The sequence below is a fragment of the Blennius ocellaris genome (genome assembly GCF_963422515.1).
Source record: "Blennius ocellaris genome assembly, chromosome: 5".
NCBI classification, from domain to species: Eukaryota; Metazoa; Chordata; class Actinopteri; order Blenniiformes; family Blenniidae; genus Blennius; species Blennius ocellaris.
Window position 1 is genome coordinate 28,267,480 of NC_137654.1, and position 13,889 is coordinate 28,281,368.

Here is a 13,889-nt window from a genome sequence, read left to right on the forward strand (position 1 = left end):
ACAAATGGTTTGACAACGTTGTTTTTCAAATTAACTTTTTATTATGCTTAAACACAAAAAACAATAAATAATTTGTGTAAAAGTCTTCAAAGGAGGATCTGATGTTACTGTAATATATATATATCTATATATCTATATATATATATATATATATATATAGAGAGAGAGAGAGAGAGATGTAGATAGAACCTCCCATGACAACAAGGTAAAATTATCGTCTTCTGCAGCCTCAGTCTGTGAAGTGTTTCTGACACTGCAGAGCAAATGCTGAATCCACAGTTCACGTGTCAGCATCAAATAAAAAAACTTACAAAACTTTCTATAAAATATTTAACCCATTGCCAAGTTAGTTAATGAGACAATTCAGACATGTGGAGACCTGTCAGTAACCTACTTTCCGGCTGCCGACACCTGAGGAAAAGTAGGCCAAAACATTTACAATCATCTGGTTCAACAAAAAGAGTCTTATGTGTTCATTTATTTACTTACATTGATTTTTAATCAATTAAGAAAACACACAATTACAACGTGGAGAGCCTCACTTGTGCCTGTGGACTGGCGAGATTATGCATGAAATGCAGGGTATCTAAGCTGGAGGAGGCTTTTGGCTTAAAGGTGCATGCAGCAACAAAACCGTATTATGGGGGGGAGAACGGGGTGGTCTCACCGTGTGGAGCAGCGAGTAAGTCGTTATCTTAACTTTGCAGGCCTGTTGCATTACTGAGAGACAAGCGCGCACGGGGAGGGGGGGGGGGGGAGAAAAACTCAGGCGCACTGACACTTTTTTTGGGAGACAAATTATAAGAAACGATGCCATAAGAAGCCTGGTTAAAGAAAAAAGAAAGAAAAAGAATGCTGCTCTGACGCACTGTGGTTGAAAAAGTTTTAAGTTCTTGGAATAACTCATCGGAAGAAATATTTAAATTCTATGCTTATATTAGAAACAAAGCAAAAACCAATAAAAACAACCAACAAAACAAATCAACTCAAGATCCAAACTAAAAATGTATATGAATTATTCAACACGATAAAAAGACAGCGGTTTGGTTTTTCATTGAAGGACACAAGAAGCTGCAGCACATACCTGTGTCTTCGACCTGCCTCGCGTCGATTTCAATCACTTTGACTTGACGCGTAATAATTTGTGGCTGCGCGGCTGCGCGTGCGTCCCTGGAGGGCGTGCGCGTCACCGGAGGGGCACTTCTGGCCGGACACGGGCTGCGGCGGGACCTTCTCCTCCGGGGATGACCGGGCCATAACTTTGCCTCAGAGCTCCGGGGCGCATCTCTCTCTCTCACACAACCACACACCCATACACACCCACACACCCACACACACACACGGTCACAGCCTCAGCATCGCTCCGGTGTGCGCGCGGAGGAGCCGCAGCGGGGAGAAGCCTTCACCGAGGAGAGTCACGTGACCCGAGACGTAGCGCTGAACCCCATCCGAGGGTGCATGGGGTGGAGAGGGAGGAGATGGAGGAGGAGAAAAAAAAACAACAAAAAAAAGAAAACAACACACACCTCTGCGGTGTGAGCGCAGCAGATTTCTGCTCGAGTCTGAACAATCAGCTGCAGAGGCAACATGTGCACGAGTGTGATCACACATGTGTTTCTAGTTTCTGTACAATAAAAAAAAACAACCTTGGCACGCGCGTGTTCGACCCATTTCTAGAACCCTCGTGTCCCATCTTCAACTGACAAGTTAAGAGTTAATGGGTTCAGAGCAGTTATTTTTTGTTTTTTTGTTTTAGGAAGGGGGGGTGGAAAGTCTCCGATCAGCCAAAGAAAATGAATTGGTTATCCGCGTTGCGACGAGCAAAGGAGAATTTAATGAATACTTAACACAGAGAGGGCAGCTGAAAGTCACGTTAAAGTTTAATAACTGCAGGAGGAAAAGGGAACAAGACGCAGACACTGTGACTGAGTTATAACAAACATTTCATCAAAATACTTTAACTACAGATTGTTGCTTTTAAGGAAATCAAAACAGAATCCAGCACTTAAATATATAATCGGACACCTCGAGCTTCGACTGTGAATCTTTTACACGAGTTCCTGCACAATAAGACTCCCGCGGGAGTCCTGGAAGTCTTCAAGAAGCGATCTTGTGAACTGCTACTGTGATGGTCCCATGACTCCTCACCAGGATGTTTCTATAGAAGAAGAAAAAAAGATATGAACACACCTGAAGAACAATATGTTTGACAAAGGTTAAATCAGTTTTCAGGTATCTTTGGCTGAATTTTAATGGAGCTTAAACCACAAAAAAAAACACTTTAATTCATAAATTTGTTTCTATTTTTTTCTTTTGCCAGTTTTTTTTTTCTTGTTTGCACTAATTTATAATTTTACAATAAATCCGTTTCTGATTCTGAAAAGTCTTGCATATAAACATTAGTTAAAGCTACAACACCCTTGAGTTCAAAAGAACATTAATGCATTTTAATGCAAAACCCTGGAATGTTCAGACTGACAAACGCAGCGCAGGTGATTCCACCTGCAGGACATTTCGTCCACGTGCTCCTCTGTGCTGCTGCTGCTGCTGCTGCATTGTGGCAAAACTTGGGAGCAGCTTCACTTCCAGAAATCTTGCAGCATCTCCACATCGCCCCCTGCAGTCTGCCACAGATCCCGCAGCTCTAATTTTAGACCTCTCCAGTTTCACTGCCACAACTCCAGAAAGCATCTTTTCTCTCCCTCTCTTGGCTTCGGTCCACAGATGTAGTGCGGTTCGGGTTCAGTTTAGGAGAAGTAGAAGAAGCTGCAACTGAGTCTTGGCAGTTGTTGTTTGATATGAGTTTTGCCTCAGAACCGTGAGTTTTGATCAGTTGTGGAGTGTGATGGATGATCAAAGGTTTTCTGTGACCTCTGGACTTTGAACCATTGGATTAATCACACTAATGTTGCTTTTGTGGGTTTTCTGCATGACGTTTTTATAAAGGAATAGAAACTGCTTCATTACAATTCTCTGATGTTATCCTCTCATGTTATTATGACGCTGCTGCCGTCGTTCTGCTTTCATTCATGCAAATCCTGCTAGAAACACTGATCTTCATCCGTTTTATCAGCTTCAAGTATTGGATTTCACTCTACCGGTTGAGGGATGATTTTCCTGCCATTACGTCACCTGTGTACGACTCCTTGACAAACACCGATTATTGACAGCAGAGGCCTTCAGATGGCAGCAGAGCTGCAGAGCAAAACCGCTCAGCGACGACCTTGAGCAGGCAAGAGGCGCAAACTATCGACACGCAATCTTTGATCTTGGATCTGTTTCAGCAGTTCACTGTGCAGTTATTGATCTCCTCACGTATTAATCAAAACCCCACAGATATCGCTCAAATCCACCGAGAGGAGGGGATAAGGGAGAGAGATGAAGGTCAGTCAAGCAGTAAAGTCCAGGCTCACCCCGACTCAGACTCCAGACACACCGTCGGGCTGTCTGTCGGGTCTCTGGTGAGAGCTGCAGCTTGTTTGGCCAAAACAGACACGACGCCGCCATGTTCATCGGACAAGGACCCGCGGCCTTGACAGAAAACAGAACATTGAAGAGAACAGCAAGGGTTAAAACTCATCAATTACTTAGTGGCGGTCGTTTAAATGTGTCAATGTCTTCGTCTTATTGGTAAAACGCAATTGAAGACCATGGGAGCCACTCAAGCCTTAAGTAGTTTTTAAATAACACAACATAGTTTTATTGTGACTTTAAATGATCTTTAGCCCTGTGATGGCAATCGGACGAGATGAAATCTGCCCTGCATTTCATTACAGCATAATTTCAGTAAAACAATGAAGAATACATGAGTTGTTATCCAATAACTTACACACAGTGGTTTTACAAACAAATTAACTGCAGGACTGATGACAATGACGTCGTCTTCCCATTACATGATGGATAATAATCAGTATGGATTCAACTTAAACTTGTGTCCAGTTTACTGCACATGTTAACAAAAGGTAAAAGCTCCTGCCTTCTGTCTTAAGATTGGTGATGATTGGCAAAACCCACATTACTAATGAAAAGGAATTTTTCATTTTCTAGCAAAGCTGCCATTGGCTTTAGAACTTTACTGCATTAAGCTTCTTTCTTTCTCACTCTCAAGTGAGTTTTTACTTCCCACGTCATCTCTGCTTGCTCACAACTAAGAAATAGTTGTGTTTTTCTCTAGAAAAGTGCCTTGGAATTCAAATTGAATTGAGGCTCTGGAGCCATTATACAAGGGCATAATCTTAGAAAAAATGCTTGCTCATATTGTCGTTTCTCCACACATTATTGCTTTATTTATTCAATAAACGATCAATGGGAATGTCTCTGGGGTCTCATTGCTGTTTACACGAATTAATCACGATAGAAGGCACCACTGACCATCGGAGTACATATTTTCCTCTTTTAAATTCTTTTAAATGACCAGCTTGTTATGAATAACTTGCAGATGAGTTTCCTTACAACCCAGATTGTGTCCTTGTTGATCCGTGCAGAGCACTCCGACCACCGCCGGGTTCTTCATGCTGCAACAAACATACAAAAGGCGTCTTTAACGGCACAAAATCAAGCAAACACACTCAGTAAAGGAGCGTCTTTAACCTACGTGTCATCGAGATGTTGTTCAAGGGTTGATTCCATCGTTGAACTCCGAAAAGAATGAGAAAATCTAAAGTTTGTGTGAAGATGTTTGTTGTTGTTGTGCGCCTCCTCGACGTTTCCGGGTTTGTCAGCTGACCGTCACGTGCTACGGATCCCAGAGAGGGCCAGACAACCGGAAGCACGATTTGACTTTTCAGGATGGATAGATAGATAGATAGATAGATAGATAGATAGATAGATAGATAGATAGATAGATAGATAGATAGATAGATAGATAGATAGATAGATAGATAGATAGATAGATAGATAGATAGAAACGGATACATTCATTAAGAAAGGCATAACAAGGGGAATTAATAAAGTTAAAACTTTATTAAGATAAAGGCAATAAAATGAGTAAAATGTACAGTTTAATTGAAATAAACAACAGGAGAGGACTGGTTTATTCTGACTCTATGGCAGTAAAGAGTAAACCTCTTCCTGATGACCTCAGGGGACTGGATGTTTCATATTCTACAAATAAGTCTGAGATGTGTTCAGTCCCGAGGCCATTCACACCTTTATAGACAAGCTCAGATTTTGAAGTCGAACGTTAGACACACAGGCAGCCAGTGCAGAGATTGAGGCTGAGGTGCAATATGCTCCGACTCTGGATGAGCTCCAACTATCTGACACGTTTTCAACTGAGACTTGTAAACACACTAATCACAATAATCCAGCCTTCTGAAAATGAAATGCATGAGAAAAGTTTCTCTGAATCTTGTTTGGCGAGAAATCCTTTGAGTCTTGCAATTATTTTCAGATGATCGCTGATTTTGATATTGTCGTAACGTGGTTGTTGAATTTAGTTCATTTATGGCAGAGTACAGGAAGATACATGTTATGAATCGACAAAAACATCAAGAACATCCATCTTTTGTGTGTTTTATGTCTGAGCCTCTTAAATGAGTTCTTTGGAGAAATAATAAACTCTTTTGATAATCACAAACAAAACACATTTCCATATAAATTAACACAAAAGAGCAAAAAGGATTCAGTCGAATCCCCAATGTCTTTTTTTCCTCCATGTAAAAAAAAAAACCAAGCAAACCCAAAAAACAAAACTAACATTAATAGTCTGGATTTATTGTCTCTTGTAGCCTTTTGTTGATGGATCTTGCGATATGTTTTCTCCAAAAAAGTTATCCTCCGGACTCAACTTGCTGCATGATTTCTGCTGCCTGTTCCAAGACTGTGAGGCTTCACTGCTCCTGCTGACGGGGCAGAAATGGCTGAACGTAATTATGTGGCCTCTGCATCGGAGGAATCCATCACCTGCACAGCAGCAGGGTAACGTCCTGCTGACTAACCCGGGGGCTCCTCCTCACCCCCACCCCCCCTACCCCCCTCCTCCTCCCCCTCTAATTCTCTATCTTTGCCTCTCCTCTTTTCTCAGTCATATTTCTCCTCCCACAGTTTAAATCACACCCTCCCCACCCGCCCCGACAGCCAGCTGCTCATCACTGTCCCAGAATGCACGTAGGCCAACAGATGCACAATTGCACATTTACGCATGCAGAGTGATTGATAGGCTCCATGTGATTTCCTCCTTCCATGTCCGGCACTGTCCTGCTTGTGCATAAAACGTGTAAATAATCTTCACTGTTAAGCAGAGAGACGTTGGCATCAATACAGGGTCTTATTTGTTTTATAGAGTCACTTCACAGCCCCAGTAAATCTGCAAATGAGCTGAATCCCAAATAGAGACCTGGGAGTCACTGTATCACCGCCCCGTCATACTGGGGGATATTTACTATAATTCAGGGAAACAAGAGTCGTTATTCCTGTTCTGGTGTCTGTTTATTGACATTATCGCCTAATAAGCAATCTCAGAGAGGAGGAGTGAAAACTCGCCATCAAATCAGCTTTTGTTCGTTTTGTCCACTCCCAGCATTGACAAGAGAATCCCCCCCCACAGACAAGGTTAAAAGTGACATGTTTCATTAAATCGGGGAGGTATTTAATTCAATTCAATTCATTTCAACTTTATTTATATAGCACCAAATACAACACAGTCATTTCGAGGTGCATTTAACAGAGAAAAACCCAATGAATCCACATGAGCAAAGCAGATTTATTTGCGACTGTGGAAAGGACGTTTGAAGTGATGTCTGAAGTGAAGCTGATGACAGCCGATAGCATCATGGATCAAAGACCTCATAATAATAAATGAGGAGCATCATTTGGCCGAGTTGAAGTCCAGACCATGAGTCAGCCTGTGGTGATTTCACTGAACGCATTACATGGCTGTGATTTTCATTTGTTTTGTCCAGGCTGCTTCGGAATTGCCAGTGACTGGGGACTAACCCTAAACCCTAACCTTAATCCCTATACCCTAACCCTAAACTCTAAACCCTAAACCCTAACCCTAAACTCTAAACACTAAACCCTAAACCACCTGTGCCCCCTTTTCTCCTGGAGGAGAGTCGGATTTCTGCCACTTCAGTGTCATCACATCTTGATGTTTGTGTTACTTTTTGAATTCCTTGAGTCATGGAAAATGTGAAATGCTCTTTTACGTATATTCAAAACCTGCTCAACAGACAGAGGTCTAAATTTAGAGAGCATCCATCAGCCGTCATCTGAGTGACTATGATGACGAAGCTTCTGGGCGTGGGGAGGCTTCAGACTTGTGGAGGGAGGAGGGGAGGGGGATGTTGGGGGGGGGGGGTCGCAGGTGAATAAAGAGGAGAGAGAGAGAGAGAGAGAGAGAGAGAGAGAGAGAGAGAGAGAGAGAGAGAGAGAGAGAGAGAGACTCCCCCCCGTCGCCTGGCTGAGGACTCGGGGATCCAGTGTGGGTTCACAGTTGTCGTGCCGAAGCCGTCTCAAGAGTCCAGTTCTCCTGTTGCTGTCATGAGCTTCAGGGTGATGCTGCTGTCCTTCCTGCTGATGTCGCTGAGCTTGTCAAGAGGAGCCGTGATCACCGGGGTGAGTGTCCGACCGCCTTCGAACTGCAAAAACATTTCTTTATCTCTTTAGATTCTTTATTCCTGGGAAATTTCAGGAAGACACCAGATTATTCTAGTGTAAATACGAAAATGTGAATTACTTCCAATGGGTACTATTATTCAAAAATCATCAATTTGTTTTGACAAATGATTCGCGCTTTCCCTGAACGCTGTGAAAGATGTTTATCGGAAGAACTCCAGGGAATAGCAATGGTCTCACACTGTATTTCAGAAGCGGAAGATGCATTACAACATAATGAAATACAACAGACTAGACTGTCTTTATATGAAATTGGTTATTTTATGAGTGCAATTCAAATTGACAACATTTTACAGCTCTTGTTTTTAAAGTATCATTTCATACACTGCAAATTATTTGGAAATTGCCAAGATTGAAAATCTTACCTATGAGACATGATCGATAATTTTTGGCTTGTTTAGAAAGCTATTACCTTATTTTTAGTCCTCGATTTGAAAGTATAATATTAAATCAAGATTTAAAAATTGTAATTTACTTGCTGATATGTACACTAGTTTTAATGTAGTTTTCTTCTTAAATTTAGTGTTTATATCTTACATTTGGGCTCACATTTTCTTGCAGTGGGTAAATGTAAATGAATATATAAATAAAAATACATATATTCAAATAGATCAGGTTGTTGTTCTGAATGATTTTGTAGAAATCTAATTACTAATGACCATCAAGGGACCACATCCACCTCCGCTCCACATCCACTGGAAAGTCCAGAGGAAATTATCTCAGTCCCGTGATTGGTTCTGCTCCGTAAATAGATTAGAAATCTGACAGGCAATAAATACAACGTCTTTTTGGAATATCTCTCTGGAGAATAATATTTCACATAACTGTTTGATCAGTGTGTATGTGTGTGCATGTCTGTATGCGTGTGTGTGTGTCCTCCAGGCCTGTGAGCGGGATGTGCAGTGTGGCTTCGGTCTGTGCTGCGCCGTCAGTCTGTGGCTGCGGGGTCTGAGGATGTGCGTCCCCAGAGGCGTGGAGGGCGACGAATGTCACCCGTTCAGCCACAAGGTGCAAAGAGCCGCCGTCACAATCACTCCGACAGCACCTCCACATCTGCTTAAACACTCACTCACTCACTCTTCTCGTCTTTCAGACACTCAGATTGATTCAAAAAAAGCTGGAAGGGTTTTTTTTCGCCCACCCCAAAAAAAACAAAAAACAAACAAACAAAAGAAATTGCTGATAAGTGCAGAAGCTATTGATCTTCTCCACAGTGATGGAGGCGATCAGAACCGTACATCTCTTATCCCGACAAGGCAACAATTAGTTCTGCCAACATCACATCCATCTCTGAAACTCCTTGCTTCTTTGTTTCTCTCACACCCTCAGGTTCCCTATCAGGGGAAGAGGCAACACCACACCTGCCCCTGTCTGCCCCACCTGTTTTGCACCAGATACGCCGACAGCAAGTACCGATGCACAGAGGACTTCAAAAACCTGGACTTTTAGCAAACTGGGCCGGAAGCAGCAGATCGGAGCGAGGACTGGAGCAGGATCCAGCTCCTCTTGACTCTTATGTTTTGTTTTTATTTTGTGTACTCAAACAAACTAATCCACACGACGGCAACCAGCGCGCCGATAATACAAGCTAAGACGGTACATTTGCCGATGAGCAGAGCCAAGGCTCGCACATTTCAATGAATCAACGGGGGGGTGGGGGACGTTTAAAACATCTGCATTATTTCGTGATTGTTTTGTGTCAATATATCTGTAGAAATGTACGAGTGTTATTGTCAATAAACCTCTAGTATCAGTCGCATGGTTCTCTGTGGAGTTGTGTTGCTGTATCAAACATAAACGTTTCAACAAGGCATTGTAATTCTTCAGTCTGTGACTTTTGTGCAACATGCTATTCATAGATATTTTACATTATTTAAAAAAGATTTAAAAATCCAGCCACTGCAAGAACAATGAGAATATGACCGTTTGTATACAACTCACATGTTTTAGTGGTTGTCTTAAAGTCTCTCTTGATGCTTAATAGACAGAATATTCATAAAGCAATGATATAGAAAATGACAATAAATGACCTGAATTCACATTGGATTTTGAAAAATAATCTAAAAATAAACAGATCTTTTCAATTACAAATTATTAATGCTATACATGCCAGTGTGTTGTGTCCTATTATTATGAGGTGACAGTACAAATAAGAATAAATTACTTTTCTGGAGCGGTATATATAAGTGTAAACTCTTCCATATCAGCTCTCGTCTGCATGTCAACCTTTAAAATGCTCATTCTGAACTGTAATTCACTTTTTTTTTTAACCAATCATATCTTCAATTAAATGACGTGTTGCATAATAAAAGTGAAACTTCTGGCAGCTTTTAAAGGACGTTGTTGTGGCATTTTTCCTCTCAACATTGTTTACATGTATAATAAGACTCTCTCCTCACAAATCCAATCAATAAAACCCATAATGACTTGTTACTGTGGATTTAAGACCAAAATACATTAACTGGTACAATTTCTGCTGATTCAAATTAAACATAGTTTTAATGTGAACTGGCCTCCAGGTGAAATAAGGTTCATCTGTTTACAATCTGAGAAGACGTCCTGCATCATCCCACCTTTCATAACTCCAGCTAATTCTCGATAATCAGCTTATGTAGGAAGACATTTGAAAACGCAAACTTAGTTTGCTGTGGCTGGACTGCGTGGTTGGAAATGAACTCGTCGGAGTCCAACAGTCAGAACATGAAGAGGCGAGTTTAACCTCCTCCTCCATTTATTGTTCGACATTCAACAAGTGTTTGGGATCGTCTGGAATCATCCTTATTTAAAGTGTTAAACCATAGAAACTGAAGCAGAGCGATTGTGTCTTCCACCTGAATGTCGTACATTTTGTTGATTCGCTTCTCACTTTGTTTAAAGGTCAAAACTACAAAAAAAATAAAAAAAAAGTGAAGAAGAAAGTACAAAACAAAAGAAAACACACCCAAAACACCCAAAGGTCAAGTTATTGTTTGTAAATGTCCAGATTGGTAATGAGCCCAGTAAGTCTGGACTGTGTTGTTATTTCACTGCAGTGTGGAGCTTCTTCTTCTTCCACTGGAAAACAAGATTATAGCAGGTTTTTGTTTTTTTTAAACTTGGTCTAGTTGTCGTCCACCATCCGTAGATATTCCTCCAGTTGTCTGACAATGGTGTGACGCCCAACCAATAATGGAAAAGTTTCACTATTTTTCATTGGGAAACTACAATTTTTTTCATACCGTGTAGAAAAAAAAAACATCTCTGTATAGACGAATTGAAAGTTTATTGTGAATAAAATCCCCTGACTGAAACAAAACAACTCCAATTGTTTTAACTGAAGCTCCACCTTAACCACAGAGTTCAACACATTACACAGTACTGGCAGCATAAATGTACCACAGTGGCACAAATCACTCTGAAATATCTCTATATACGTTTGCTTTACTGCATGAAACAGTCCATTAATCATAAGTGGGACAACTCACGTCAGTCGTCCACCTTCTAATTTTCCAGGCTGGATACCCGACCGGCCGGTGTCAAGGTTTCCAACATCGCTGGAACAAAAAGGAAAGTCTGTTTGGACTGAGGCGTCGCTGAGGTCTGTCAAACTGGTGGGAAGTGGGAAGTGGGAAGTGGGAAGTGGGATGGTCGAAGTGGGCCGCCTGGTGGAGGCCAACCCGTGTGTGGCGTTAGTTCTACAGCGAACGCGCAGACTGACGACGGAGGTTTAGCCTTCAGATCATATTCAGAAATGTGTGTGTGGTGGTTTTTAAAACAACGCTACTGTCGACAATCTTTGTTTTATGATCCGTTTTTTTCCCTCCATAGTAACCGTTCAGACGACAACCTTTCAAGTGAAAATATAATATTTGTGGCAGAAAAGTTTCCCGTCGACACTGCAAGATTCTAAAAACGATGCCCGTTAACATGGGAAAGGCAGAAACACAGAAAACAATGTCGTTTTCATGTCTGGCCACTAGTGGGTGCTGTTGTGAATTTTTGTAATGAAACTACACACACATGCTCATCGGATATGAACATTAACGGTGAGAGAACATGGACATTCTGGTGGACAGACGACTGAGGTGGATTGTTTTTAACGTTGACCGTCAAAATAAAATGTCCCAGGAGAATTTTGACTAGGAGTCATGACACGATGGAGGAAACATTTGCACTGATTGCAAAAGAACAATATATTACGACCATGGCGTTCATGTGCAGTCGCAGTGTTTCCGCCGACCACATGGAGACGGGGCCTGATTGTCTTCATGGAGTTGCGTTTTCCCCCTCGTTTCCATGGAGACGGAGCATTTTCCAAAAGTTCCACCTCGGGAGCCGTTTTCAATAAAGTACATTTTCCGTGGCTCAGAGCAGCTTTGTCGCATGAACCAACTCACAAAATGCAACAAAAGTTTGGCATTTCTTCAAAAAAGAAGAAAAAAAAACATTAAGTTTAGTTGTATTTCATCTTCTGCTGCTTTCTTGCGTTGTTGTTGCAAACTGTATTTATGGACAGACTGCGCTCGAATTGATATCCGATCACTGACACTGGCACTGCCGTCAGTGTTGGACGGTCAGCATTTATTCCAGGGTTGGAACCTAAACTGAGCAGCGAGCAGCTGTGAGTCATATCGTCATGCTATACCATCCGACATAGGTTTTTCTCTTTTTCTGAATCCCGTGTAAACAAACATTTTATTACCCTGACGTCAAAAGTTCTCCAATGAAAATAATTAAGTAGGTTTTGCTCAGTCGCTTCTGCTGGAAAACCTTTGAAATACCAATAAATAAGAGCCACGCTGGTCGGCGTTTGGGCGTCCAGGGCTCGCCTGATGTCACCCTCAGGCCTTCACGGTCCCTGCAGCTGCCTACGCCTGTGAGGTCGGGTCGACCCGGACCGCCACCTGCCTCATCGGGGGAAACTCTCAACGCTGCAGCGGAGGGTCGACTAAACAAATCTCGTCTTCTCCAGTCCCACGGGGCGCTCTCTTGGACTGTGGGAGATGATGAATTGGTCAGGGAGCGAGTCTGCGTCACAACACAAGTCATTCCAAGTACACAAAGTGAAACGACGTGCACGCCCAGGCAACCCAAAGGATCCTGCTGATTTATTAAAGTACGAGTCAGTTTTAGCTACAGATTAACAGCGGTACAAGAATGTTTTTTTTTCCCTTTTGTTTCGTACTAAAATGTCAGAGGAATAAGAATCAGTCCGTTCATTCGCTCATTCGCTGCTGAGAGAAACTTGACCTTTTACAAAGGATATAAAGGAGAACTCTTCCAGCTTTTTGTGTGCAGGAAGAAGACACCGCGAGGAGATTAGCGAGCTGATGAAGCCGATAAGGAGCAACGGCGGCGCGACAAAAGACAATCTGACGGCGAAATCTGACAACAGGGGGGCGAACAAGATCATTAACAAAGTTCATTTTTCTCAAATCAGCACGTCTAATGTCATTTCCATCAATAATCTTCACAATCACAAGAGGTATTTCAGTATTGCTCTCATTAAAACAAGAGAGAGAAGATTTACGATCAAGAAACTAAAGCTGGAAACTGAGATATACAGTCCAGTGCAGGGGTGTCAAACATAAGGCCCGAGGGCCAAAATGGGTCCGCAAGAGGACAGGAAGGAGTTTTAAACACACTTCTCTTTAAAGGTAGCGGACACTGAAAACACAGCGATATCCGTGACGCTGCCATAAAAGAAAAGTAGCATCAGCCTCAAAGCCCCGCTGTCAGGGTGACTTTGTAAAAACATGCAAGTTTTTCGGACATTTCGCTGTATTTTGCACCAGAGGGTTTGATTGTAGTCATTTTCCATTGTAATCGTTTAGTTTTTGCACAAATACAGACACTTTCATCGACTTTTCATCTCAGATACTTTGCACCAACAACAAAGAAACACTTTAAAGTTGAAATGTAAAGGTTATTATCATACTATTTTACCGGTCCAGGTCAACTCCAGATGAAATTGTGACCCCTGAACTAAAATGTGTTTGATGTTGGCAAACTACATTTGCCTGGTTTTTTTAAACTGGCCTACAAAACGTGAAAAATAAAAAACATTACAATGCAAATAGAAGTAACTTAATCAAACAATGTCCAGTATTATTTGGCCTCATGCAAAATGTGACAGTGCTCAGTAAAAAGTGTTGAAAAATGGCGTCGTCACATGTATTAACGTCAATCAACACCTCCAGAATTGGTGTGAGAGAAAGGTGTGAGTCGAGGGAGATCACAAACAAGCACGTTCAGCTTTGCCAACAGCGTTTCCTTCGAATCACCAGAAAAAA

General features: G+C 41.8%; 2 protein-coding genes across 2 annotated transcripts; one reads left to right on the plus strand and one right to left on the minus strand.

Moving 5' to 3' along the window:
* Positions 1–1,875: 1,875 nt before the first annotated feature.
* Positions 1,876–4,707, minus strand: lamtor5 (late endosomal/lysosomal adaptor, MAPK and MTOR activator 5). The gene is made up of 4 exons (XM_080496829.1): positions 4,595–4,707; positions 4,453–4,514; positions 3,414–3,531; positions 1,876–2,158 (listed from the first exon to the last, which is right to left on the minus strand). Exons 1-4 carry the CDS (start codon positions 4,627–4,629, stop codon positions 2,098–2,100), a joined length of 276 nt encoding a protein of 91 aa, XP_080352955.1. The 5' UTR covers positions 4,630–4,707; the 3' UTR covers positions 1,876–2,097.
* A 2,775-nt stretch (positions 4,708–7,482) lies between these two features.
* Positions 7,483–9,066, plus strand: prok1 (prokineticin 1; the record flags this gene model as incomplete). Its single annotated transcript, XM_080497229.1, has 3 exons — positions 7,483–7,557; positions 8,500–8,625; positions 8,947–9,066. The coding sequence occupies 3 exons, from the start codon at positions 7,483–7,485 to the stop codon at positions 9,064–9,066; spliced, it is 321 nt and encodes a 106-aa protein (XP_080353355.1).
* Between the last annotated feature and the right edge of the window lie 4,823 nt (positions 9,067–13,889).

Coding starts and splice junctions, on each gene's coding strand:
- lamtor5 (XM_080496829.1), bottom strand. CDS start 4,629: ATGGAATCAACCCTTGAACAACATCTCGATGACAC. Junction 4,515..4,594: donor GAACAACATCTCGATGACAC/GTAGGTTAAAGA, acceptor TGTTTGTTGCAG/CATGAAGAACCCGGCGGTGG. Junction 3,532..4,452: donor ACAAGGACACAATCTGGGTT/GTAAGGAAACTC, acceptor TTTTCTGTCAAG/GCCGCGGGTCCTTGTCCGAT.